Raw genomic sequence first — 25,084 nt, 5'->3', positions numbered from 1 at the left:
GAAGCAAGTAAGCTGTTAATCTTTGCTTGCCCCTCATTCCAGCCCTTGACCATAGTGATTGCATCTGCATTTTTAAATTAGTTTTTACCCAGAAGACCCAGGAGCTGTTAAGATATTGGCTTTTTCTTTTTGCTTCAGAATAGCACACTGTGCAAAGATTTCAGGTGGTTTTCCTTCCCAAGCCCCCATTTCTGACCTGCTTCCACAAAAGCAGCCACATATTCATCTCATATCTGCTGCCTGATAACACCCAGGCAGGAAGGGCATGCAAGAGCAGCATCAATACATCCCATTTATCAAGCCAAGAACAGGACAGAAACATCACATCCTCTCCTCTCTGACCGCTATCTCTTTAATCTCCAAGGCAGTAAAACTAATACATGACAAGACCAGGTACAAAATGTGATTTTCAGATATTCAGGTTCAGCTCTAGCCACACAAACAGACTAAGGCTCCAAATGGTAGCCAGAATAGCTGGCTTTCCTGAAGTTCTAATAGCATAAAGGTAAGACCAGGATGACATGGCTGGCACATGATCCCCCTGAATAATGACAAGACAATCACACTTGGCTCTGCCCATCTCACCATGCAGTCGTCTCAGAAATCACAGCAGTTGCCACAAAGTATTGTAAAAGCAAGGCAATCCTGACAAAGGGGAGGAATGATGCATTTGACTCCATTGATCTTAGAAGGCTAATTAATTATTTTATTATACTATATTATTCTATACTATATTACACTACATCTAAACTGAATCTGCACAATCACTCTACTGACTGAACCGAATCTTGTGACTCAGCCAACAGTCCTGACACACACATGTGGATTCAATTGGTCAATCAAAACACACACACCAGAATCCAATTACCAATTCCCCTCAGGTAAGCAATCTTCCATAATGCATTCCACTTGTGCACAACAAGAGGCACAGCAATTGAGAAAAGAATTGTTTTTTCTTTCTCTGAGGTTCCTCGCTGTGATTGCCTTGAAAATATCCTTGGGAAGTTGTGTCTTGCTTTTCTCTGTGAAGAGAAATGTGGCCACAATAGAGGATCACAAAATTTTAGTTTAGGGTAAGCACCCTGTGATGATCTGGAGAGCTGCTGAGTGCCAGTATCACCCTCCAGGCATGTGATCCTCCTTAGGAGTGATTCAGATGACAGCCAGGAACAGCAACTAAGAATTTTGGGAGAAAGGCACTTAGCTGAGATAATTTTCTATGCATCTACAGGCAGGTGATCTTTAATCCAGCAGCCAGCTATAGCCCCACAAGATATTTCTGCATCCCCTTCTATCACCACCTCCAGACAATGCAATACCTTCAACAGACGAAACAGTCCTCACTCTTGTTTCTCTGGAAGCAATCAAGTCTTTGAAACACTGCTCCTCCCCAAGGCTATTTCAGCAAATGTGAATCTTTGATGGACCTTGGATGATGGTCCTGTTTCCTTACCTGGTATCAAGCTCTTCCTTTAGAGAAGATACCAACTGCCAGGACACATCAACATCAGACCCAGGGCCTTCCAGGGAAGTCTGAATGACAGATTATCACTGTCCCAGGAAGCTCCAGTGACTGCAGTACACAACTGACTCAAGTGCCACCCCAGAGGATGGGAGCCCACCTTCCATTTATAAAGCCCTTCTAAATGAAATGCGTATTTTAGCAAATTATTTTGATTCAAAACAGAATCCCAACAAAGGAAAAATAAGACCAAAAGTGCTCTAGGATGATGCTTTTTAATTGTTATTTTTATATTTTTAAGAACAAATCAAACCATTAAAAATATTACAGACATGTACTGAAATTTCCTGTACAACAAATATGAAAACAATAAAATTTGTACATCATTTCAAGATATTCAACAGTCACTTATTTGAAACACATCAACTTTTCCCTTCTTAAGCAGGCCCCAAATGGGAAGAAAGAGTTAAACAGAAATGCAAGAGATGCAATTGTCACACAGCGGAGCTTTCAGTGGACAGCTTTAAATAAGCAACAATGGAAAGAAAACACCGACCAAAGAGATAGATCTCAGCAATTATAACACAGAGAACATCAGAGGGCAGGGAGAAAACATTTGCAGGAATTCAAGTTGTCTTGAGCAAGACACATCCACAAGGTAGTGCAGCATTACCTCTAGTCCTTTTCCTGCAGAGACATCCTATAAGGAATGTCCTACTTATTCACACTGATACTACACCCAACTTTATGTTTGCAACAGTTTAAGCCTTACCAACTTTTTCCACCCATACACAAAAATCAAGAGGTCAATTACTTCAACTTTCAGTCTCTTCTCACAATGTGTCAGTTTTGGAAAACACCTGCAAACAGTTCTTTAAAAATGGATACTCTTTAGATGATGGCACACGTGAGAATTTGACGCCTGCTTCCAACACCAAAACAATGGGTCAGATCCATCTGTTTTCTGTAAGAGGATCTGGGCAGTGGTTAGGCACAAACACATACTGTCCTAGCTCATTTCCTGATGTTCTGCCGCAACAGAATAGAAACAACATGATCTAGCATGGAAGACTCATCTCCCTCTCCTCTAAGCTACACAAAACAAGGGCCTTCTGAAGCGAAAGAGCACTTGCCACCCTAAGGCAGCAAGTTCTTGGGAGACCTGGAATAACAAATACTGGCTCTGTGCCCTGCACAGATGTGCAGTAATTAAAAGAATAAGAGAGTTAAAGAAAATAACATGACTGTAAAGGGCAGACTTTCCTCCCTCCCAGTTCTTTTGGAATGGTTCTGTTTGGTGCAAGTGGTTTATCTTTGTCATCTGACAGCAGCTTAGGAAGAATGCAAATGAGAGATCCACTTTGTGGGCTGCCAGTTTGGATGGAGCCGGGCAGGATCAGCAACCTCAAGATGAGGGTTTTTTAAAGTGTTTCCAGAGAAAGAGGAACAAAACTATATTCAACAACCCACAAGTGGCAGCTACAAAAAAAAAAAAAAAAAAAAAAAAAAAAAAAAAAAACCAAACCAAACAACAACAAAAAAAAAACCCAAAAAACCAAAAAACCCAAAAAAAACCAACAAAAAAACCCCCAACAAAACCAACAAAACAGACAACAAAACCAAACCCCAAAACCTAACAACCAAAAGTGCACTGTGGTTTGTCCTCCAGTTTTGCTCACACAGCACACCACAGTTTCACACCAGGTTGTTAAAAATTCCTCAGGATATTTGTAAAGTTACAGTTGTGCATCAGGAATTCCTATGCTCTCCTTCAGCTGACATTGGATCCTGTGAGGTTGCTAGGTTCCACTGTAAAGCCACACATACTTCTAGCATCTGTAGCTTTTTCTGACAACTCTACTAAAACAAAGAAAAACCACCAAAACAACGACAACAAAAAAGCAGCAGAATTCCAGGGACTCTGGTTATTAAACCTTCATAAGATTTTTTCCCTGCTTTACAGCTATTCTATAGCATTATTCATAAACTTCATATTCATCTACAATGCAACCAGTGCAACGATCCAAAGACCAAAAAACACACCTTCTCCCCACCCCATGCTATCTAAGTCCTTCATTGGTAATGCCTTCCTAAGTCTAACAGTTATGTACCAGCAAAATAAATCCAATCTGATCCCGGACTTGTGAAATCAGCAAATGGGGGATTTCTGCTTGTTCCTTCAGTTTCTAAAAGGACCAGTCAAAACAAAAGCAGCAGTATATTGCAAATAATTACAAAATAATTACACTGGATCAGTGAGATGCAGGCAGGTAAGATGTGTCTCAGTTTTGAATGGCTAAAACAACCAAGAAATTTGTCTTTACAGCAGAATTTTGTGCAATGTCTTTTGGTAGAAACAGTAAAGCCAGTCGATCTGTTTGGGAGTGCTTGAACACTTGGAACCCTAGTATCAGCATTTTCACAGATTTATATATTTGAGGAAAAACAGCAACAATGATAAAAAGACACCAACCTGAGAAAAACTCTATTAGAGTGAGCATTATTCAGTAAATCATATATTGCACCTTTAAATAAATCATTATAAATTGTATAAAAACAGGAATATCAGGCAGGAACAGGGAGGAGCTATTCTGTCCTTCATCCACACGCCCACGCACCCCCCGCACACACATTCACAGATTCACTTGCTCTGGTTTTATCTACAGTTAAAGCTCAGAGTGACAGACCACACTCCTTTTCCTCTGGCAGAGGCACCAAAACTTTAAGGCAGGGGATATTTGTGGTGAAATGCAAAAACAAAGCTCACCTCCAAACTTCTGGAGAGTCCTGCCAACAGTGCAACTACAGTTAAGTTTGACATAAGCCTTATTTAAAAATCTGTGTTCTCATTAAGAGTTTCAGTATAAAAATAGAATCTCTGCTGTTTTTTTTTCTAGAGTAGCAACTAGAAAAGGCACAATTTCCAAGTATGAATGTCCATTTGAAGGAGCCATTTGTACTCCTTTTTTAAATAAAAAGGAACACAGGAAAAAAAAAATAGATCACAGAGGCACATATCTATTAACTAAGTAACCAGATACAGTAGATAAAATACGTTCCTGAAACTTATAATTAAATATATTAAAACAACCCACCAGCATGGTGTCTATAAATGAAATCATATAAAATTGTAATAAAAAGCTTGTGTTATTATTTTAATATTTAAACTCTAGTTCACTGTTCATACGGCAAATGCTATTTCACCTATCAGTACTGTTAAATTCCCAAGAAAAAACAAGATTCCTCTGTTAACTTTAAAAGTTTTGCTTCGGTTTTGTTGTTTGGGTTTTTTTAACATGAGTCCACAGCTCCTGCCAGCATTGTGTTTTTCCTCCTGTAGATCACACCTTTGAATGCAGACAGAACTGGAGAAGCCAGACATGAGACACTGCACACAATCCCAGAAAACATGAGTCGGACACCTCCCTCTCCAATGGGCAGGCAACATGTCCTGGATGGAGGCACTGGGTTCCTTCTGGACTATGCATGGTAGCCATTGGCTTTCCCAAAAGCTGGTCCTGGTGGGAAGTTTTCATAGATTGCCATTGCTGTCACATTTTGGTAGATAAGGTCTGTTTTCCTCTCCCTCTGGGATTTAATGATATCCATGACACACTGGTTTAGGAAGATGTACTGGTCCTGGAAGAAAGAGAGAGAGAAATACATTTCTAAAAAATACCTGATTTTGGAAATAATTCTGCTTCTGAACATAGGTTTGGGCACTGCACTGAGTGTTATCACAGCGCTTGTTTTAGAACGTGTAGGTAGTGTAGGCACACACAGTTTGTGGTAATTGGGAATGGGGCTGCAGTGGAGCCTCATCCCCAATGGGCTACACCTGTGAAAAGCAGGTGACCAGTGTTGAAGGTGATGAGCCATGGAGTGTCCAGGTGCACTGACCAACCACCAAAGGGAACAGAGGGCACACAGGTGCAATGCATGAACATGAGAGTTATAAAAGGTTGGGCTAAAGAACAAGAAGGGCAGATCCTTGCAGCCTTCTGAATGACACATTGCTCTGTATGGGCTGAAGCTTTCTGAAACTGCATGGTGACACTGTGTATTGTGGCCATCTTGACTGCAACATATGCTGTGACATATAGTTTATAGAAAATAGAGCTGGAAAGGACCTCATGATGTAATTTGGTCAACTCTCCCCAATAAACAAAACTAGGATCAGGTTTTGCTATCTAGAGCTAGGATCTGTCTTGCCTAATGCTATCCTAAAAGACTTTAATGATGGAGATCTTACAGCCTTTTCCAAATCACCTTGAGTTAGTCCATACACCTTCCTGGATCAAAGTGGTAATGTCTGTAGGAATACTTGTATTCCTGCAGAACACAAAAGCAAAGATGCACACTGAAGACCACTTGACTCCAGATATTTCTGGCTCACAACTAAAGGATAAACCCCCTATGGGTAAAAGTAGTTTGCAAAAATTCTGCTTCAGGATTTGATTCCTTCCAGCTGCGAATGCCAGTCCTACAAAGTACTCTGTAAAGACACTGCTTGGATGTACTATGGTCCCTGGCTGCAACTCGTTTTGTGGAGAAGAGATGGGGCAGGAAGGAGGGAAGTTAAGTGAAGAGCAGTTTTAACTCCTTAGTATCTTATTGTCCTGTAACTCAGAACTATGTCTGGATGATTATGCACATCTGAGAAAGGTGCTGCTGGATGGGAGAGAGCCTCACCTCAGTCTGCACCATGAGGGGCCGGTGCATGCGGAGGTCGTACACCACTCCGTACACATCCACGGTGTTCTCCATCTCCATCTGCTGGATCAGGCGGTCAATGGCGATGAACGTCCCCGTCCTCCCGACGCCAGCGCTGCAACGACACAGACAGGCTGTTTGTGCTTCCTCCCAACCACCTGCTCACTGCTGGCATGACAAAAAGCCAGGCAAGCCAGGATGATGCCTCCTGCTGTTTCAGTGGCATGGGTAATAAAAGTCTCTGCAGCACAGAGGGGTGGCTCTCATGCACAGGATTTACATACAAGCTCTTGAAAGGACATCTTTTCCAGCTCAGTTTTCCAGGCTAGGAGAGATGCTCTGTTCTAATGACATTTTCTATCGCTTCCTCTGCGACCTACACAGCACTGTTAGTTTCTGAAGCACCAGGCAAAGGTTTTAGTTTGGCAAGGTAAATAGCCCATGTCCTTACTCAGAGAGACTTACTTTGGTTTTAATCCCCCTGAAGTGGAATTGACTGTAAAAAAACCACAAGACAAAAGTGTGCCTAACAGAAACACCTTCTTCCTACCTGCAGTGCACCAGAGTGGGAGAGTCCACTGGATTCTGGCTGTTGTACTCATGGACAAGGTGCCTGAAGTTGATGAGAAGGTCTGTTGTCTCTGGCACGCCATGATCTGGCCAGGAGGTGAAATGGAACTGGCGCACCGTGTGGCTCTCGGGGGTGTTGGACTGCAGGAAGAGTAGACATTAAAAAATTTAACAAAAAAGACAATGAAAATTGGCTTCAGAGTGGCAACAGTTGGGCTTCCTGACACATGTACTGGGCCAAGCTCAGCTTCATCAAAGATGCCTGCTACAACTGCAGTGATTTCACCAATGATATTCCAGTTTCCCTCTTCCTTCTGCTGTGGTAGAGAATTCTTTGAAATAATTTCCTTGTACTATACTCCAAGCTCATATACACTGCCTTGTATTTACTGATGGGGATAATTGTTTGGTCCAAAAGATATTAGAGGTATCTACATGAGCACAAGGTTTATTTACACACTAACAACCAACAATCAAGGCAGTCCTCACCTTTTCTACAGTGAAGTCCCTTATTGTCCATTCTGGAAGGACAACTTCTGAGACCATTGTCACAATAACGTCACCATAGCTCTTAGGTTGTTTGTCTGGCCAGTACTGCTCACATTTTGTCTAAGAAGAGAATTAGACACATTGCACACAACAATGAAACAACTCACTTTTAAATAACCCACCACTTGAAGCAGGGCTAGAAAGCATGTCACTCTTCTCAAGGGTGACCTGCACAAATTCCAGGGCAAGAGACCATCTACCAAAATCATTCTTTAGAGAGAAGAGAAGAACCCATCCTTAACAACAGTGATTCCACAACCCTGCTGAGACAATCTACTCTGGCAGTCAGCAGATATAAAAATAGCAAAAAGCTAAAAAAAAAACCAAAAACAACAACCAAAATAATTGTGCTTTTTTAAATCTAGAAAACAGTCTTCCACCAAGAGGGTGGTTGTTATAAGACAATGGCCAGTCTCCAAATGGCTAAGGTAACAACAAAATTAGAAGAGATGCAGCTGCCTTCAAGCGACAATTCAGTATTGATAACAACATACCCGGGCTTGTTCCACACATTTTGTCAACATAACAATTGAATAGATACTCTTTTCCCAAATCATTTGCCAGAAGTCTTCTATAGTATTGGGTAATGGACCCTGTGCAGCAATAAATGCCTTCTTTGAATTATAGCCCTAAGAGGAAAAAAACAAAATAAATGTGTATATATAAACACACACACAACATCAGTGAAAAATAAAGGCTTATTTTAAACATTGTTATGAGCCCTTATGCCTACATCAGAAAAATACATATTATATTTCATTTCAGCTAATGAAGTAACTTACAGGCATATAGTTTGCATTAATATAGTCAGTTCCAGAGCTTTGATTTGAAAGTTTAACACGAGAAATATCATCTGCAGAAAGAAAAAAGGAAAAGACAACTATGAATTTTTGAACTGGAACCTTTCAGAACAATATTGTTTATCTAATACATGGTTTCTAAATAAAAGGTGCTCAATAAGCATTTTAAGAATAAGAATATAACCTTAGGAATCATAAATAGCAGTAGGCTTCAGGAAAAGGAGTGGCAAGGATAATCACTCAAGAAACACAGATTATTTTGGTTTTAAATATGGTTTGGTATTGCTAATTGATGTATTTTTATTCCAACACAAGATTTACTACAGTTTTAATTACTGGATAAAAAGAAGTGATTTGGCTCCTGTTGCCATGGCAGCCAATGTTTTTCCTCCAAAGCATCCTTAAGTACCTGTCACTGTTCAGTTTTCAATTACTTCTGACTCTGCGAAATTGGGATGCCCACAGGAAGCTTGACAGGGCTTAAACTCTTACTTGATCTGCAAAGCTGGCCAGCAGGGTCTTAATATATCTCATAGCTTGCAAATTTATTTGTGTGTGGTCAACTGTTATCCTCTTGTGTTTTCAACCTGGACTGCACATTTCTCACAAATGGAAAATTAAAGCTATTTACTTAAGGGAAGGTTCTTTAAAGAAGCTTTCCGAAGAAATATCCTTGAGGGAAGGCTCTTTCAGGTGTGTTTATACAATGACTTTGGGAAAGCAGCAACTCAAAATCATTCATTTGGAAAATGATATTTGAAACTGAGTACTATTAAAGCTGGATTAGCCAAACCCAATGGGTTTCACTTAAAAACTGAACCAGTAGAAGATGCAAACCCAAAGAGAATGACTCACATGGTAGGACGTTGTTGTATCTATTTTTCCCCCTGTTCTCAGGAAGTTCAGCAGCAAATTTGGGCTGATGAACACCAGCAGACTTGAGTTCCTACAATAAAAGGAGGATTCATGAGCACCTGATCCTGGTTTAGCAATCATACAGAAATGAGACAAACAGAAAAGTAGTCCAAACCCTTTGTCCTGTGCTGTAAAAGTAGGCATGTTAAACTGGGATAAATGTCAATAAAAATCATCTTGTTACAGAGTGGGAGGGTAACAGTGGCAAATCTTTTAGAGAAGGGATTAATACAGAATGGAGGAATAGCAGCATGTTTAAAACCCACAGATGGACGTTAAAAGCCTGGAAACAATTTTGTGGAAGCAGACACTGATATCAATGGCAGCTCCTTCTGGCCCCAAGGCAGGGAACTACTGCATAAGCTCTGCAGACATTACAGGGAGAGAGGAGCAAATCATGAACCAACATCATGAACCAACTGAAGGAAGCAAAATCTGAGAGGAAGGCAAGGTGGAGCACCAGCCTGTGAAGTACAAGGAGACAGAATTTGAAGAAGAAAGTCAATTAATAGCTTTGAGGAGATGAGAAGCAGAATGAGATTCTTTAACAGCAGACACAACAACACAGAATCCTCCCTAACACTTCCTTCCTGTCCTTTGTTCCTTACAGCAAGTGAGCTTTAGCACATTTCATAGAAAAACTCTTATGGTCAGTAAGCAAATCATAATTGCTGTTTCTCTGACTGAGCTATTCACAGGTGTGGTTTGCAAATCACACCCACGCACTGAAGAAGTCAGTGAGATTAGCAACAGACCTGCCTTGATATGTATTAAAAAAAACCCACAACAACCCAAGATGAGAAAACTGAAGTGCAGAGAAATTATACAGTGTCCCCCAGGCTAAGTCTGCATATGACTAGGGCAAAAATTTCTCTGGTAGAGCTCTGACAAGCAGGCCATGCCACAAGCCCATGGTCAGAGAAAATAATTCAGGACAGGAAGTATTTATCATGCACTTCAACTAAATTCAGAGCTGCATAAGGGAAGAGAAGGCTACACACTCAGCTTAATCATCTCTATAAAAAAAGGACCCTTCTTTTCTCCTTCTGTAAGCCTTGTGCATGCTCCACAGGAAAGATGATTTGTCTTTCCAAAAATATTTGTCATGAAGCTCTCTCCACAGTGAGGGCACATACCTCATACTCTTCAGCAAAACCACAGTTGGAGTCAGCTTGCTGCTTCTTAAAGTATGACTCAAAGTTCTCCACTTTAATCATTTTTGATCTAAAATGAGAAAAGCCACATGTAAGCAACTGGTGTTAGGTAAATAAGCCATGAATTAATTCAGTTAATGTGTTAGAAAGTATGCTTTACTTACTTCTTGATTCTTCAGGAGAGGGTGAGGGGAAGAAAAAAAAGCTGATTAGACACATGCAGTTGTATTTTTCATTATGTGAATCTAAGACTGAAAGCACGACTGTTAGTTGCAGCCACAAAACAGTGCATTTACAGGGGACAGGGTATCAAGCTTTTAACTGCTCTGTTAAATCAAGGAGAGAACAGTGCATCTTTCAGGAGAGGAACATCACACAAGCTGCTTACTCCCACTGGATTGACCCCATCCCCTGGTGTATTTTATGCCAACCATCAAGTCTACAGAGGTGGGATCCCATGGCATGTTCTGGCCATGGCTTTCCACCAGCACAAATTGGTGCCAATAACATGATTCAGTTGCAGTGCCTGTGACTTCCAATATATTGTGGTTACTCCCTCCATGGCCAGCTTTGACAATCACAACTTTATCTGGATGAATGGCTCAGCACAAATTAAAAAAAATTCAGATCACAGACCATATTTTGCTTTTTTGCATTTTATCAACAATTTTGATTGCTCCTTCAATGTGCATGAAATCTGTTTCATTCAAACCCTGTTTTTCAAAACCATGTGGAGCATTTGTGTGTCTAATAGTGATTCATGAAGTGAACACTCAAATCCCTGCGGTGGCTTTAGAAGTCTTAATCCACATAATTATTTTTAGTCTGCATGCTGGCATCTTTCAGTTCCACCAGGAATTAATACTTCAAAATTCTCTATAAAACTGCACAGAAAACAAGTATCTGAGTAACTTTTGCAAATATCACTTAAGCTCAGAAAATACCAGGAGAAAAGATATGGACTTACTTAATTGGAGAAAAAGACACTTCAGTATTTCTTTTATCTTTCCTATAAGGTGAAAGAAAACAACACAGGTTTACAGTAGAATTCAATGGAATTTATACGAAATTTCTTATCTGTTTCCTTGTGCCTGTTGAGAACAATTTCTTTTAAAGCATCTTATTCAGTGAAAAAAACCCCAAAACCTAAACTCCTGAGGCAAACTTTTACACCTGGAATTTTAAAAAAAGCAACAAAAAACCCAACAAAAAACCAAACAAACAAAAACTTCACCCTTCTTTTAGTGATGCTGTCCAATGGGACTACTACTTTCTGTTGGAACTAGAGACTGGACACAAAGCATGTATTTTGGTGCAAAATGTACAAATGAGGGATCTGCACCACCAACTGATATCTCAGGAGAACTGCTGCTGATCCCAGAATCCCTACAGGAAGTGCTCAACAGCGATGTGTCAGTCATTCAGTGGTAGCTGAATGAAAAGAAATGTTGCTAAGCTTTAAAGGAAGCTCTTCCCAAGGTTGTACACAGCTATTGGACACAACTGTAAAAGTAACAACAGTTACTTAAAGCAACTAAGAAAACTGCACTAAGGGCCCTATGGCTAACTCCACATAAAGGATGGTCAGAAGCAGGAAAAAGCCTTTGTGCACTCTTACATCCCAGATTATTTGAACAAGGTTGGAAACAGAGACCAGGTCAAACTCATCAGCTGGTGGAAATTCCACAACAGAAGTTTCATGTGACAGGCTATCAAGCAATTAAAAAGAATGACTGATGGTTAATTTAAAATCAAACCATCTAAGGTACAATTATACCAAATTACTTTCAGCACAATAATTTGAGATATTTGCTCACTTGTGATTGAATGACTTCATCACCATTCATGAATGGTGAGACACTGGCACAGGTTGCCCAGAGAAGCTGTGGATGCCCCATCTCTGGCAGTGTTCAAGGCCAGACTGGAAAAAAGCTCTGAGCAACCTGGGATAGTGGGAGGTGTCCCTGCCCATGGAAGGGGGTTGGAACTAGATGATCTTGAAGGTCCCTTCCAACCCAAGCCATCCTATGACTGCACAATTCTGTTCTATGAATTAAAATTTATTTTGTTTAGTTCTTCTTAACTCATAGTTTGTAACTATGGGCTTAAACAATGTTATGTAACAAGTGGTTTGATACTTCAACTCTAATCTGTAACAAACAAACAACAGTTTAATACAACACATTTTAAAACATCTTGACAGCCATGTATCATGACAGACAGAGTCCTTTTTAGGAGAAAAATACTGAAGTCAAACACTGGTGCTCTTCAACACAACCAACACAGCAACAAACACACATTACCTTCTCCTTCTCCAGAATATGAATCCCCCTACAGCAACTACAGCCAAGATAGCCAAAAGGCATCCAATAACCACTCCAGCAATAATACCTGATAAAAGAGAAAAGGTATTACTCATTGTCCTCTTTAGTAACACCTAACTGAAACAACATGCTACAGCAGAACCTTGCAAGTGAGTAATCGAGCATGCTTCACTCTACTAAAATATCTTGTCTTTACTGTCCTTTGGCAGTACCAGTATTAAAATCTCCTTAAGAATAATAACCAGAGAATGTTAAATTAATATAAAATTGGGATCAAAGGACCAATATCTGCATTTCAATACACCTGCTTCTAGTTTAACAGAACTGTGAAAGTTGCTATTTGCCACTTGTTGCTACACCAAAGTTTCACTGCGTCATCCAATCTCTTTTAGCATGCCATGGCTGTTGGCTACTCCTGTGGTGGAATCCTACATGGAAAAAAGGGATCACCTGCAGAACTAGCAAGGTATGAGTTTACAGAGCAGTGCCGCTGCAAAGCTAGAAAGAAACAGTTCATATAGAGAAACCAACAGGTGTTTTGATATTATGAAACCTGCCATAATGAAGGAATCTCCACATGCTGTGTGTGTGCCAAGCTGCCAGTCCTACAATTGATGTCAACATACCTGGATCCTGGGGCAGTAAGACTGGTTCAGAGCAGGGTGAAAATGATACATAACTGTCTTCCCCCTCAATCACATCATCCGAAAAGGTTATATTAGTGAAACCTGCAACACATGCCCTGTTGAAAAGGAAGGAATAAGAAAAAAACAAAACCAGGTACATTACAGGGTTTTAACAGCCTTTAAAGCAAGATCTGTAATCTTTCCATTAGATGATCTTCTAGGTTTCAATAGCAGAAAACTTATCAAAAGGATGGTTTGAAATAAATACCTGTATGAACGAAGAGGGATCAATGGTCCATTTTCATAGCCATACATTGTGTTTCCCTTGCCTACATTGATGATGTTTTTATCACTCTGAGAATGGGAAGAATGTGAATCTGCCTGCTCTGCTTTTATGACATATGTAACATAGGCAGTTGTTGTCTTCTTCTTGAAATCTTTGTATGTGTTGTTCAACTTAGACTTCAAAGACTCAGAACCTTCAGGAAACAACAAGAACATGGATATATAATTCATCCCCTGGTTTTGTATCAATTGCAACAGTGGCTGAGATTGTCACATCAACTACAATTGTCATTCCTCCACAAGTACTGCTTGAAATGAAAGGCTGAGAGCAACAGATAATCTCAGAAACCTCTTCTACTGCAGTGCAATCTACTGCACCACCTCTCCCCAGCATTATTTGTTTTATTTTGCTATTGGTTTTACTTCTAGCATGTATAGGAGCTTATGAATAAAGGTGCATGAATGCTGGAACCAGGCATCCTCATGGACAGATTTCACCAGGCAAGTCAGCTTTATCCATGTGTGTTCTATCCATTCCTGTATGTAGAGAGTAAAATGCAAATGGTGTAGAAAAAAATTCATCAGTATTTGTGCTACCCAAAAAGCATCAGGCCTTATTCAGGGTGGCACTAAACTTGTCCTGACCTTGTTCTATCCTACAAGAAGTCTCACACCTGAACTGTAGGAGACAAAAGAGGTTATTTCTGCCTTCCCTTGATATAGACAAGCACTGGACAAAACAATGATCAGAACAATTTCTCCTTCAGAAGATTAAGAACAGGCTGCCACAGTGAGCAGTGACCAACAGGACACCATTTGCAGAACAGCATCACTTTACAGTGTCTGTTCTTATAGCAGTCAAACCCTAGAATCTTGAGGCAATTATTCAGTTGAGGCACATGTAACCTAAGAGGTAATAATAAACTCAACTTATCCCAACAACTCAAGAGCAAACGAACTGACAAATCTTCCCAGTGCTGAGGCTGGACAAAGAATCTCACTCATTTGACAGAAGTTTGCTCTCTACTGACTGTCTTTACAAAGCTAAAAGGTCCTTCTAAAAGTGGGTATAACACTGAATTCACCTTTAAAAAGGAGAAGCCTTGCAGGAGGTTCTGAAAGGTGGAAAAGCTCTGACAAGCTTTCTAAAGCTGTGCAGACAAGGGGCGATCTACCACCCGCAGCAAAGCTCTCCTCAATTGTAACTCTGTAGGAACATGGTGCAACACAACTCTTCTGGAGCACTAACTTGGTCTCACTAAAAGCAGATGAGGTTGCAAATAATTCAGCTGCCTATAAATGGGTGTTTAATGCTACCTGAGGTATGTTATGTCTTGTCTTGTCCCTAGTTTGCATTCCAACAAAAGGTACATCCCTGGTTCTACCTGCAGCTCCTCGTAGGTGCCTTGAATACCACCCTATGACATTTCAAACAGCCTTAGAAAACAAAATAAAGCATTGTGGATTTCTTACACAACAGAATAAATTCCTCTCTGTCTATCCTAAAGGCAACCATGACTGGTTTAGAACAGAGAAACACATCTCAAGAATATTTGTGCTATTTCAACAAAAAGGCTGAAGAGATGCTTGGCTGTGAGGCTGTCTTCTGCTCCCACCAAAGCACTCACTGTAAACTACAGATGTGGGCAACGTTCCTCCCTTATTTCTCTCAGTCTCATCCTAGAAAGTCCTCCTTGAATATCTTCCAATCCAAACCACACAGAAGAATACACCAGATCTCCTTATGACTAACCAGGACTGGCTGAAGTTACAAGCGGAGTTGCAGACAAGAGACTGGCATTCAAATCAGCAATTCTGGGGCAGCTGGGTAGGCATGTGAAAAATAGGAATTTTCTGCAATGATGTGATGTAACACACACACATATATACACACACACCCACACAAACATGCATTTCTTGGATATGTATTGCATGGAAAACCACTGAAGGAAGATCTATAATCAAAATTGTGCAACATGAATTTCCAGTGTTGTAACAAAGGATAAGCATGAATGTGAACTCCCACTTAGCAGAAACTGTCTCCATGAGGTGCCTCATTTCTCCAGTGCATGGGCAAAAATGAACAGTTGTTCAAGTGGAACCTATGCTGCAAAACTAAGTTCCTTAATTTAGTGTTTTATCACCAGACATTCACCTATCAGAGATATTTCTCAGTTCTCTAGTTTTCCAGAGAATTTAACTTCCATTAATGCTGTCAATGATATTTAAGCCTTCCACCCACATCCCATCTCTCTTAGTTAAAGTATTTTGGGTAAAATCAGGAAAAAAAGCTCTTTTCCTTTTAAGACCTTACTGCAGGCATCTTTCAGCTGAAGAAGAAACGGGGAAGAAAATTTCATATTCCAAAGCTGCTTCAATTAGCTGGTCTGAAAATTATTCTCTGGGGAAAGAAAGGACACTACACAATCTTGGGGAAAGGAATCACTGGCAAATCAAGGTGGCAATAGCACAAGGGCAATACATAAGAGATTTATGTACAAAGATAAGTCAGGCAGGAAAAGGCTGAGTGGAAACAGGCACCTTCTGAAAACAACGAGTGACCTGACTTAAAGCAAGGTATCTGCCTCATGATTTCTGAAATGTGATTGAAAATTCTGAGCCTGCCTTTTCTTTATCTGTTTAACACCTACTTAGAGTGTAAAACATAATGCTGCTTAGTAAACTGTTTCAGCTACATGAAAATATCACAAACACCTTACTTTGATCTTCTGTTGTGATCATTATTGCATAGGCTTCCAATGGACCATTCAGTGAATCAAAATCAGAGAATTCAACAGACAAAGAGCTGTGACTGACGGCCTTGACTGAAGGAACTTCGGTTGGAGGAGGTGGGTCTGCCAACAAAAACATTTTTTAGTACATTAAGCACTGATAAAAATTTTCCAAAAAAGAAAAGGCTATGATACCAACTGTTCACATAAATGCATATTTATTGTGCGTCACAATAAATCACTATGAATTAATATAGTGTTCTATTCATATTTTGCAGGCTGATAATGTAGTGCATACCAAGTCTGGTATTCTGCAATCATGAAGTTAATATTTTTGTCCTACGAGTATCTTTCACACTTGGACCTTAATGCTTACCAGTAATGCTGGTGTGACACAAGTTGTCCACTGCAGAGCTTTCAGAGCCATTTTGAAGAGTCCTAATATTAACATTATAGGTGCTGAAAAAATTTAAATATTTTATTGTGAGGTTTTGCTCAACACCTTCTCCCGTGCAGCGTGGAGCCGAGTCTGCTCTCACTACCTCAGAAGTACTTATATTATATATTTTGATACTGAAGCCAGAGTTGTTACCAGAAGGACATTTCCACTTCAGCATTAGGCAAGGCTGCTTGGCCACTGGCTCACACTGAAGTGAACCCACTGAGACAGGAACTGCCAAAAGAAAAACGAATAACAAAAAAGAAGGAGTGTGAAATCAAGCCTTGCCCTTAGAAAAAGCTGTGTATTTGTATGTTATGTGTATAAATGCTTGTAAAACTTCAGTATTCCTTCCCCTTTTAAAAAGATGCCTACATGGCACCTACTGCCTACACAAGGACTTGTCACCTATGAGGAAGACAACTGTTTAACACAATACACAGACCTATTCTGTGCTCTTTACCTCCTCTACAGACAGGGTTACTGGGGAAATTTAGACTGATTATCTAGCAAGATCAGCAACATTTTCAAAATACTGTTCAACCCTTTAACATATTACTCTAAGAACATTTTAGAGTATTATGTAGACTGCCACTAAATCCCTCTATAATTACGTAAAACTCTTAGTGGTGAACACATAACAAAATTAATTTTATCTCTGTCCATTAAGAGCACAGCAGTAGCCATCCTTAAAAGCAGCAACTATAACAAGTCATTTTGGGTGGGAGTCTTCTAACATGCAGTATAAAAACTGCAACCTTCTGACCAGATAGAGAAAGATACTTAAAAAGTAAAGTAGCAGGAAGACTGAGAAGAAAGGTTCCCCTAACTAAACATCTTGTAAAACTTGGCCTTCAGGACCAAAACACTTATAAATCTACAATTACAATACACACCTAATTTATTTCCTCTCTCAGTAATGAAGTATTTGGTACTGTCAAATACAGGGGTTATAGACTCATCTATTAAATTATTTTGTTGTTAGAAGGGGTATTATTTTAAGAAACTAAGGAGAAGCACAATTGTGTACCAGAAGAAACAGATGTAGTAAAACTAGATGTGAGTGACTAGGGCTTACTTCTACTGCAATTTATAAATATTTATTTTTCTTCAGTAACACTGTCAGCTACTCCTACAAAAACAGTGAAATTATAGGAGATTACAGACAACCCCTGAAACACCTCTGACACTTGGTGACAATGGATGCCTGGTTTCTAGAGGAGTCATGACTTTTGATCTCTATCCTGTAGAAATAGTTAGATGAAGTATCATCAGTGCTCCATAGGAAATGCCAGAGGCCAGCATACTCTACCCTGCTAAGGAGAAAAATGCTGGGCTCTGTGAAAGTCATGAGAAGATTCCAGAAACTAAGCCAAGCAGCACTTTTAGAGCACCAACTCTCCAAGTTCATCGAGAACCCCTTTGGAAAATCCACTCAGGAGATCTGAGCCAGATTAATTTTGCCTCAGTCAACATGGGATAAAACAAAGTAAAGGAGAAGGCAGCACATCATCACAACAAGGAGGAAAAGTCACAATGCCTAATATGAGGAATGCAGAAGTAACTTAGCCTTCTGTCTGCTGATGGGCTGAGCAAAGCAGCAGGGCTGACAGCCACACCATCCTGTGCTGCCCAAGATCAGCTGCATTCACAGGCCTTCCAAAGGGGGAAGTTCCCCAGGCACGATGCAGACTCTGTGGGAGGCCTTCCAAATGAGAACCTGAGGGCTTCACCCCAGGGAAACAGAGGGCAACAAAACCAACTGCAAAGGTCCCCCTCCCACACATTACCATTGCTGACTCCAGGTAGCCCGTGTGCAGCACTTCTGCCTAATATAATACTGTATTTCAAACCCTGGGCAGGTGGGCAGAGCCCTGTGCTCCACAGCAAAGCACAGGCTACTAGGAACAGGGATGTGAGAAACCATGACTTACATGTATACCGGTCTATGGACGCTCCTCCTCCTTCTGTCTCATGATCAGCTGCTACAGCAAATACCGTGAAGTTGTACAGTGTCCCAGGGATTAACCCAGTAATTTCTGCTCTGGGTTCATTGGATGTCACGTTGTGCCCATGTGTATAATTTGTACCATTGACAACCTCTATCCTGTACGTGTAGGTGTCAGCAGCACTGTCATTCACCACCCATTTTAAGGTGACAGAAGTCACACCAATGGATTCTGCCTCGAGATCGAGAACCCGGCTGGGCCCTGTGAAATGCAAAACAACAACTCGTTAGCCTGCAAGAACAGCTGCTCACAGACATGGAAACAAGGAACACAGCCACACCAGGGCTTCACTTCCCTCACACCACTCATGGTGCAGAGTGCAGGAGCATCCCATCATCACCAGGCATTCCTGGAGGCTGTTGCACCACTGGGCAGCTAAGACAGAATTGATGTAATGTAACCTTGAGTGGCAGTCATCTCCCTTTAACATTCTATAGCAGAACACATCATTACAATGCCACAGCTCCAGGATTTTGCTCAGAAATTCAGAGATGTTGGTCAGGAGAGATACAAGGGGGGGAGTGGTCTGGAGAAAGGAGATGGTGGTCCATCTGTGTACTGTAGAGAAATAGTTACGTGACAAGAGCCCAGCTAATCTAAGTTCTGCACCTGCAAGGCCACTGTCCTTGAGCATAGCAGTGTTACCTTAACAAAGTGCTGTAGCTAAGAGACTAGAGACTTGAGAAAAAGCAAATGTAACTCCTTTGGAAGGAAGAAGCTGATATCTGTATATAGCCAATAGACTGTTAACTTACAGAATATGCATGAGCTTATTACTTGTTGTGTATAAAAGTTTGATGCGCTCTTCAATAAACGAAGCTTGCTGAACACTCATATTGAAGGTCTCAAGCCTTCCCTGCACCGAGACAAATGGCCAGCTGCGACAGTGTACAGCAAAATGTAAGGAACTTCAAACATCACAGGAAAGGAACAGAGGTGATGAAAGGTGGCAAAGGAGCAGCTTGCCTAGGTCGTGCCAGGAATGTACTCCTAAGCCAGTGTTATCTACAGTTCATTCTGCTCCAGCCACAGGGCCCCAGATCACAGTATCTCTATATGGGAGCCCTTAAAAGAATGTTCGGAGCCCCCGATCCTCCAAGAAATGAAGGCAACAATTGCACCCACAAAAATCCCAGGCCAGAGAGAATGTCTTGGGAAGAGTCCACTGTGACACAGTTCTTGGTAACCAAATTTAACAATCATTGGTTTAGAGGTGTTTGTTTTACCTTGCTTTTTCAAAGAAGGCTATGTATCTTTCACACAAACATCTATGACTGCAGGCAGGCAAAGCACAGCAATTCTGCCAGCAACATTTAAATTTCAGGCCATGTACAGGTGGGCAGAGCCCAGTGCTGCACAGAAAAACACAGACGGCAAGAGTGATGCAGGAAACTGTGACTTACTTGTATACAGTTTTCTGGACACTCCTTCTCCTTCTGTCTTATTATCAGCTGCTACAGCAAATACCGTGAAGCTGTACGGTGTCCCAGGGATTAACTCAGTAATTTCTGCTCTGGTTTCACTGGATGTCACATTCTCCAGAGGTGTATAATTTGTACCATTGACAACCTCTATCCTGTACGTGTAGGTGTCAGCAGCGCTGTCATTCACCACCCATTTTAAGGTGACAGAAGTCACACCAATGGATTCTGCCTCAAGATCGAGAACCCGGCTGGGCCCTGTGGAAGGCAAAGCAACAACTCATTAGCCTGCAAGAACAGCTGCTCACAGGCATGGAAACAAGGAACACAGCCACACCAGGGCTTCACTTCCCTCACACCACTCATGGTGCAGAGTGCAGGAGCATCCCATCATCACCAGGCATTCCTGGAGGCTTTGGCATTAATAGCTGGGTAGCAGGAAATTGAGGATGAGCCATCTCAAGCATGACTCATTTTCCTTTCACAGGCAAAGGCAAGAGGAGCACAGGCCTGCCCAGTGCTACCACTCACAGGGCTTCACCTGGCAAAAAGGTAGTCATTAAGGAGAGAACAGTGGAGGGGAAAGATGCCAGTGGTGCAACTCTGTTCAGCAAAATACAAGGAAGATGAAATATCACTAGAGCAGGATTAGCAGTGATGAACCAGACACTCTGATCCAATCCTCATGCCCTGCACTTCACTCCCATAGAAGAGAAACCATCTCCAGACCCTCTGGAGACACTGTCTCCAGCCACCTATTTTTTCTGCATCTGTCTCCTATTCTTTCTGCATCTTTAAAAGAGGGCAATTAGCCATTACAGACAGACAGCACAGGGGATACCTTTGGGCATTGACTGGTCACCTAGGATCATACATGCAGGCACATTTTAGGAAAAGACAAATGACAAGAACGTTCATCGATTTTCCTTCAAATGCACTGCGTAGAAAGATCAGGCTGGGCTACTGCCTTGGAAGCCACCTCCAAAATGGTCCATCCAACACCACATGTCAAGACTTTTAATACTCATCATGGCAAGGAGCTGGATGGCCGAAGGAGTTCTCCTGATCTAGCACTGCCTGAATCTCTCTCCTGGCTGCACCACAATGGCAGCTATAGGCCCCCAAATCACACAAGCTCACCCGGCATAAAATGCTCTTTGTGGGAACCCCTTAAAATGAGAATCTCAGGCCCCCATACTCTAGGTAACAAATGCAAATGCCCCTTTCACAAATTTGCAAGTGACCAGTGCCCAGGGAAAAGTATCTTCTCTTTGCTGAAAGCAAGCTTTACCAATAGCTTTCTACCAGGGCAATTCTGCTTTTACACTAACATCCATCTCTAACTTGGAGATTGGCCATCTCCAGCTCCAGGATGGAATCATCACCTCTGCCTGCAACAGTCTTAAATTACAACCCTTGGAGGGGGGTGGGCAGAGCCTCATGCTGCACAGCAAAGCACAGACCACCAGCAACAGCAATGCAGGCAAATGTGACTTACTTGTATACAGGTCTATGGGACTTCCCTCTCCTTCTGTCTTATTATCAGCTGCTACAGCAAATACTGTAAAGTTGTAGTGTGTCCCAGGGATTAACTCAGAAATTTCTGCTCTGGTTTCACTGGATGTCACATTCTCCAGAGGTGTATCATTTGTACCATTGACAACCTCTATCCTGTATGTGTAGTTGTCAGCAGCGCTGTCATTCACCACCCATTTTAAGGTGACAGAAGTCACACCAATGGATTCTGCCTCGAGATCAAGAACTGGGCTGGGCCCTGTGGAAGGCAAAGCAACAACCCATCAGAAAAAAGAAATAAAGAAGAGCCACAGCCACATTTCCCTATTCCATACAGAATGAGCATCACTTGGTGCCAAGCTTCACTTCCCCATTTCCACATTCACACTGAGGCATTTCTGGAAAGGTCATAGGAGCTTTGGGGAATATTCTATTTCATTTCATATCCAACAATCACTTGTTTCCACAGTGGTTTTCCAGACAGAGAAACAGATGGAAATCAGGAAGGAAACCGTCCAAGCTCATCTTGATCTGTTTAACTCAAAATTGTACCTGTGAGTCTCAATTTGAGATCTTCAACCTAAACTCTCCTCAATACCAGGAAAAAGAAATGGGCTGCTTGAACAGGTCCAACAGCTGACATATCTTAGGGGGCTGTGTCTGCAAGCCTGACTCAGCACCAATTCTAGACAGATAAAACTCACTTCAGGCAGCTTAGACAAGTTTATAGACTCAGCAGCAGCTCCAGGACACACTCCTCTAAATTGTAGTGTAGGGAAATTGCCTGTTCTCTTTGCATTTCTGAGCTACAGATAAAAGTAGTATCTATTCCTATCCCGTCTATCTAGTCTAGGAAAAAGGTGCCCTAGCAAAAAACCAGCTAGATTGGCACCACACTTGATACGGCAAGCCTAGGAAGTGAGTCAGTCAGAGCCCACAGGAACCTCAGGCCCCAGACTCTGCAAAGAGTTCAAAACAATTTTAAGGAAAAAAAGCCTCAGTCACTGTGGCACCACATCCCTGCACACCACATCTTTTGGTACGAGCTGTGGTAACCCACTCCCAGAGGCGTTGTGAGGGGTCTGTTCAGCCCTCAAGTGTCTAGGAAAAGTCAAGCTGTGGTAGCAGCTGGATCTCTACACAGTCTTGAGCAGACATGCTGATGAAATAACCGAATTACAGGTGGCACATGCAAACACAATTTCAGAGACAATTTCAGTCCTTTTGCAAAGATCGCTGCATTGCTGTGCACACACAACTGGAGCAGAAAAGCAACGTCACAACAAGAAACAGGAGAAAGCTGGAAACCCAAAGTAAGAAAGCAGAGCAATTTGGCACAAACAGCACAGTTATTTGCAATTGGAGGCACCATTTCCTTACTTGTATACAGGTCTATGGGACTTCCTTCTCCTTCTGTCTTATTATCAGCTGCTACAGCAAATACTGTGAAGTTGTAGTGGGTCCCAGGGATTAACCAAGTAATTTTTGCTTTGGGTTCATTGAATGTCACATTCTTCACAAATGTACCATTGACAACCTCTATCCTGTACGTGTAGGTGTCAGCAGCGCTGTCATTCACCACCCATTTTAAGGTGACAGAAGTCACACCAATGGATTCTGCCTCAAGATCGAGAACCCGGCTGGGCCCTGTGAAATGCAAAGCAACAACTCGTTAGCCTGCAAGAAGAACTTCTCAGAGACATGGATGCAAGGAACACAGCCACACCAGGGCTTCACTTCCCTCACACCACTCATGGTCCAGAGTGCAGGAGCATCCCAAGAACATCACCAGGCATTCCTGGAGGCTGTTGCACCACTGGGCAGCTAAGAGAGAACTGAAGACAAGCCATGCTCAGTGGCATCTACCTCCCTTTGACACTCCAAAGGAGAAGCTTTGGTCATCACTGAAGCAGAGCTACCAGGGAATCCAGAGAGGTGGACAGGAAAGGGAAGGGTATGGTTGACAATGAAGGCAATTTCAGTTTGGTTTATTGGTTGGCTTTTGGTTTAGTAGTTGTTGTGGAGGATTTTTTGGTTTATGGGGGGAGGTTAGAGGGAATTTGGTGTTTAATAAGTAAATAAATAAATAAATGAAGGCTGTGTTTCTTCTATACATTCCTAGCATCTGGCCCAGGTAAGGCTGCTATTAAGTTACAGCCTCAGGCAGGTGAGCAGAGTCCTGTCTTGCACAGCAAAGCACAGACCATCAGCAATAAGAATGCAAAAACCTGTGACTTACTTGTATACAGGTCTATGGGACTTCCCTCTCCTTCTGTATCATTTTTAGCTGCTACTACAGCAAATACCGTGAAGTTGTACAGTGTCCCAGGGATTAACCCAGTAATTTTTGCTCTGGGTTCACTGGATGTCACATTCTCCAGAGCTGTATCATTGACAACCTCTATCCTGTACAAGTAGTTGTCAGTAGCGTTGTCATTCACCACCCATTTTAAGGTGACAGAAGTCACATCAATGGATTCTGCCTTGAGATCATGAACTTTGCTGGGCCCTGCGAAAGGCAAGACAACAACCTGTCAGTCTGCAAGAAGAGCTGCTTACAGACATGGACACAAGGAACAAAGCCACACCAGGGCTTCACTGGGCAGCTAAAAGAGAACTGAAGACAAATCATTCTGAGAGGCATTAATCTCCCTTTGACACCCCAAAACATAAGCACAGGCCATTTCAGTGATTGAACTCCTAAGGCTTCCCTTGGGAATCCAGAGGTGGGCAGGAAAGTGATAGAGTGGAATGGAATATATACTTAGGAGAGACCTATAACTACCCTCATCCATCTACCTGACCACCCCATGCCTCACCAAAAGTTAAGGGGTATTACTGAACGTATTGTCCAAAGGCCTCAAACACAGAAGGGCTTGGGGCACTGACCACCTCTCTAGGAAGCCTATTGCAGTGTTTGAACCCTCTGTCAGTACAGCAATGCTTTCCTAATGTCAAGCCTAAACCTTCCCTAAAGCCACTTTGAACTATTCCCACTCATCATCTCCCTGGACACCAGAGAATAGAGATCAGTCTGTCCCCTTGCATTTCCCCTCCTCAGGAAGCTGAGGAGAACAATGAAGTCACCCCTGTGCCTCCTTTTGTCCAAACCAGATAAGCTCAAAGCCCTCAGCTGCTCTTACAGGACAGGCACTTCAGCCCTTGCACCAGCTTTCTTGCCCTCCTCTACAGGTATTCAAGGACCTTCACATCCTTCTTCAATTGCAGGGCCTAGAACCGTACCCAGTATGCATTCAACTCCTGCATCCATACCTTGATAAATACGTTGAGCAGCCCTAGGACTGAGCCCTGAGGACAGCACTGGTGGCTGCTCAGCAGCCAGACACAGTCCCACTCTCTGGAACCCCGGGAGCTCTGCCCTGCAGCCAGCTCCACACCCAGCGCACCATGAACCCCCTCATCCCACAGCTGGACAACTTGTCCAGAAGGATGCTGTGAGGGACAGAAACAAAAAATCTCAGTAAAATGCAGAAAAACTACATTCACCACCTTCCCTTCCCCTCCAGGTGGGTGACTTTACCACACAGATAAGGTCAAAAGATGAAATTG

General features: G+C 41.9%; 1 protein-coding gene across 1 annotated transcript in view; it reads right to left on the bottom strand.

Annotated features, from left to right (window-relative positions):
* Positions 1–1,721: 1,721 nt before the first annotated feature.
* Positions 1,722–25,084, bottom strand: part of PTPRJ (protein tyrosine phosphatase receptor type J) — a 74,359-nt gene continuing 50,996 nt past the window's right edge. Inside the window, exons 6-24 of the mRNA XM_059474861.1 lie at positions 23,754–24,023; positions 22,895–23,161; positions 21,498–21,773; positions 19,982–20,257; positions 18,504–18,779; positions 16,507–16,803; positions 16,119–16,253; positions 13,382–13,592; positions 13,114–13,229; positions 12,467–12,554; positions 11,131–11,172; positions 10,146–10,233; positions 8,950–9,040; positions 8,077–8,147; positions 7,789–7,923; positions 7,235–7,354; positions 6,726–6,886; positions 6,155–6,290; positions 1,722–5,101 (exon numbers count right to left, since the gene is read on the bottom strand). Of these exons, the coding sequence (XP_059330844.1) occupies positions 4,943–5,101; positions 6,155–6,290; positions 6,726–6,886; positions 7,235–7,354; positions 7,789–7,923; positions 8,077–8,147; positions 8,950–9,040; positions 10,146–10,233; positions 11,131–11,172; positions 12,467–12,554; positions 13,114–13,229; positions 13,382–13,592; positions 16,119–16,253; positions 16,507–16,803; positions 18,504–18,779; positions 19,982–20,257; positions 21,498–21,773; positions 22,895–23,161; positions 23,754–24,023 (3,215 nt within the window). The 3' untranslated portion in view covers positions 1,722–4,942. The remainder of the gene's footprint in view (positions 5,102–6,154; positions 6,291–6,725; positions 6,887–7,234; positions 7,355–7,788; positions 7,924–8,076; positions 8,148–8,949; positions 9,041–10,145; positions 10,234–11,130; positions 11,173–12,466; positions 12,555–13,113; positions 13,230–13,381; positions 13,593–16,118; positions 16,254–16,506; positions 16,804–18,503; positions 18,780–19,981; positions 20,258–21,497; positions 21,774–22,894; positions 23,162–23,753; positions 24,024–25,084) is intronic.

Source organism: Ammospiza nelsoni, chromosome 6 (genome assembly GCF_027579445.1).
Source record: "Ammospiza nelsoni isolate bAmmNel1 chromosome 6, bAmmNel1.pri, whole genome shotgun sequence".
Classification (NCBI taxonomy): domain Eukaryota; kingdom Metazoa; phylum Chordata; class Aves; order Passeriformes; family Passerellidae; genus Ammospiza; species Ammospiza nelsoni.
This window is presented reverse-complemented; position numbering and strand designations above follow the sequence as displayed.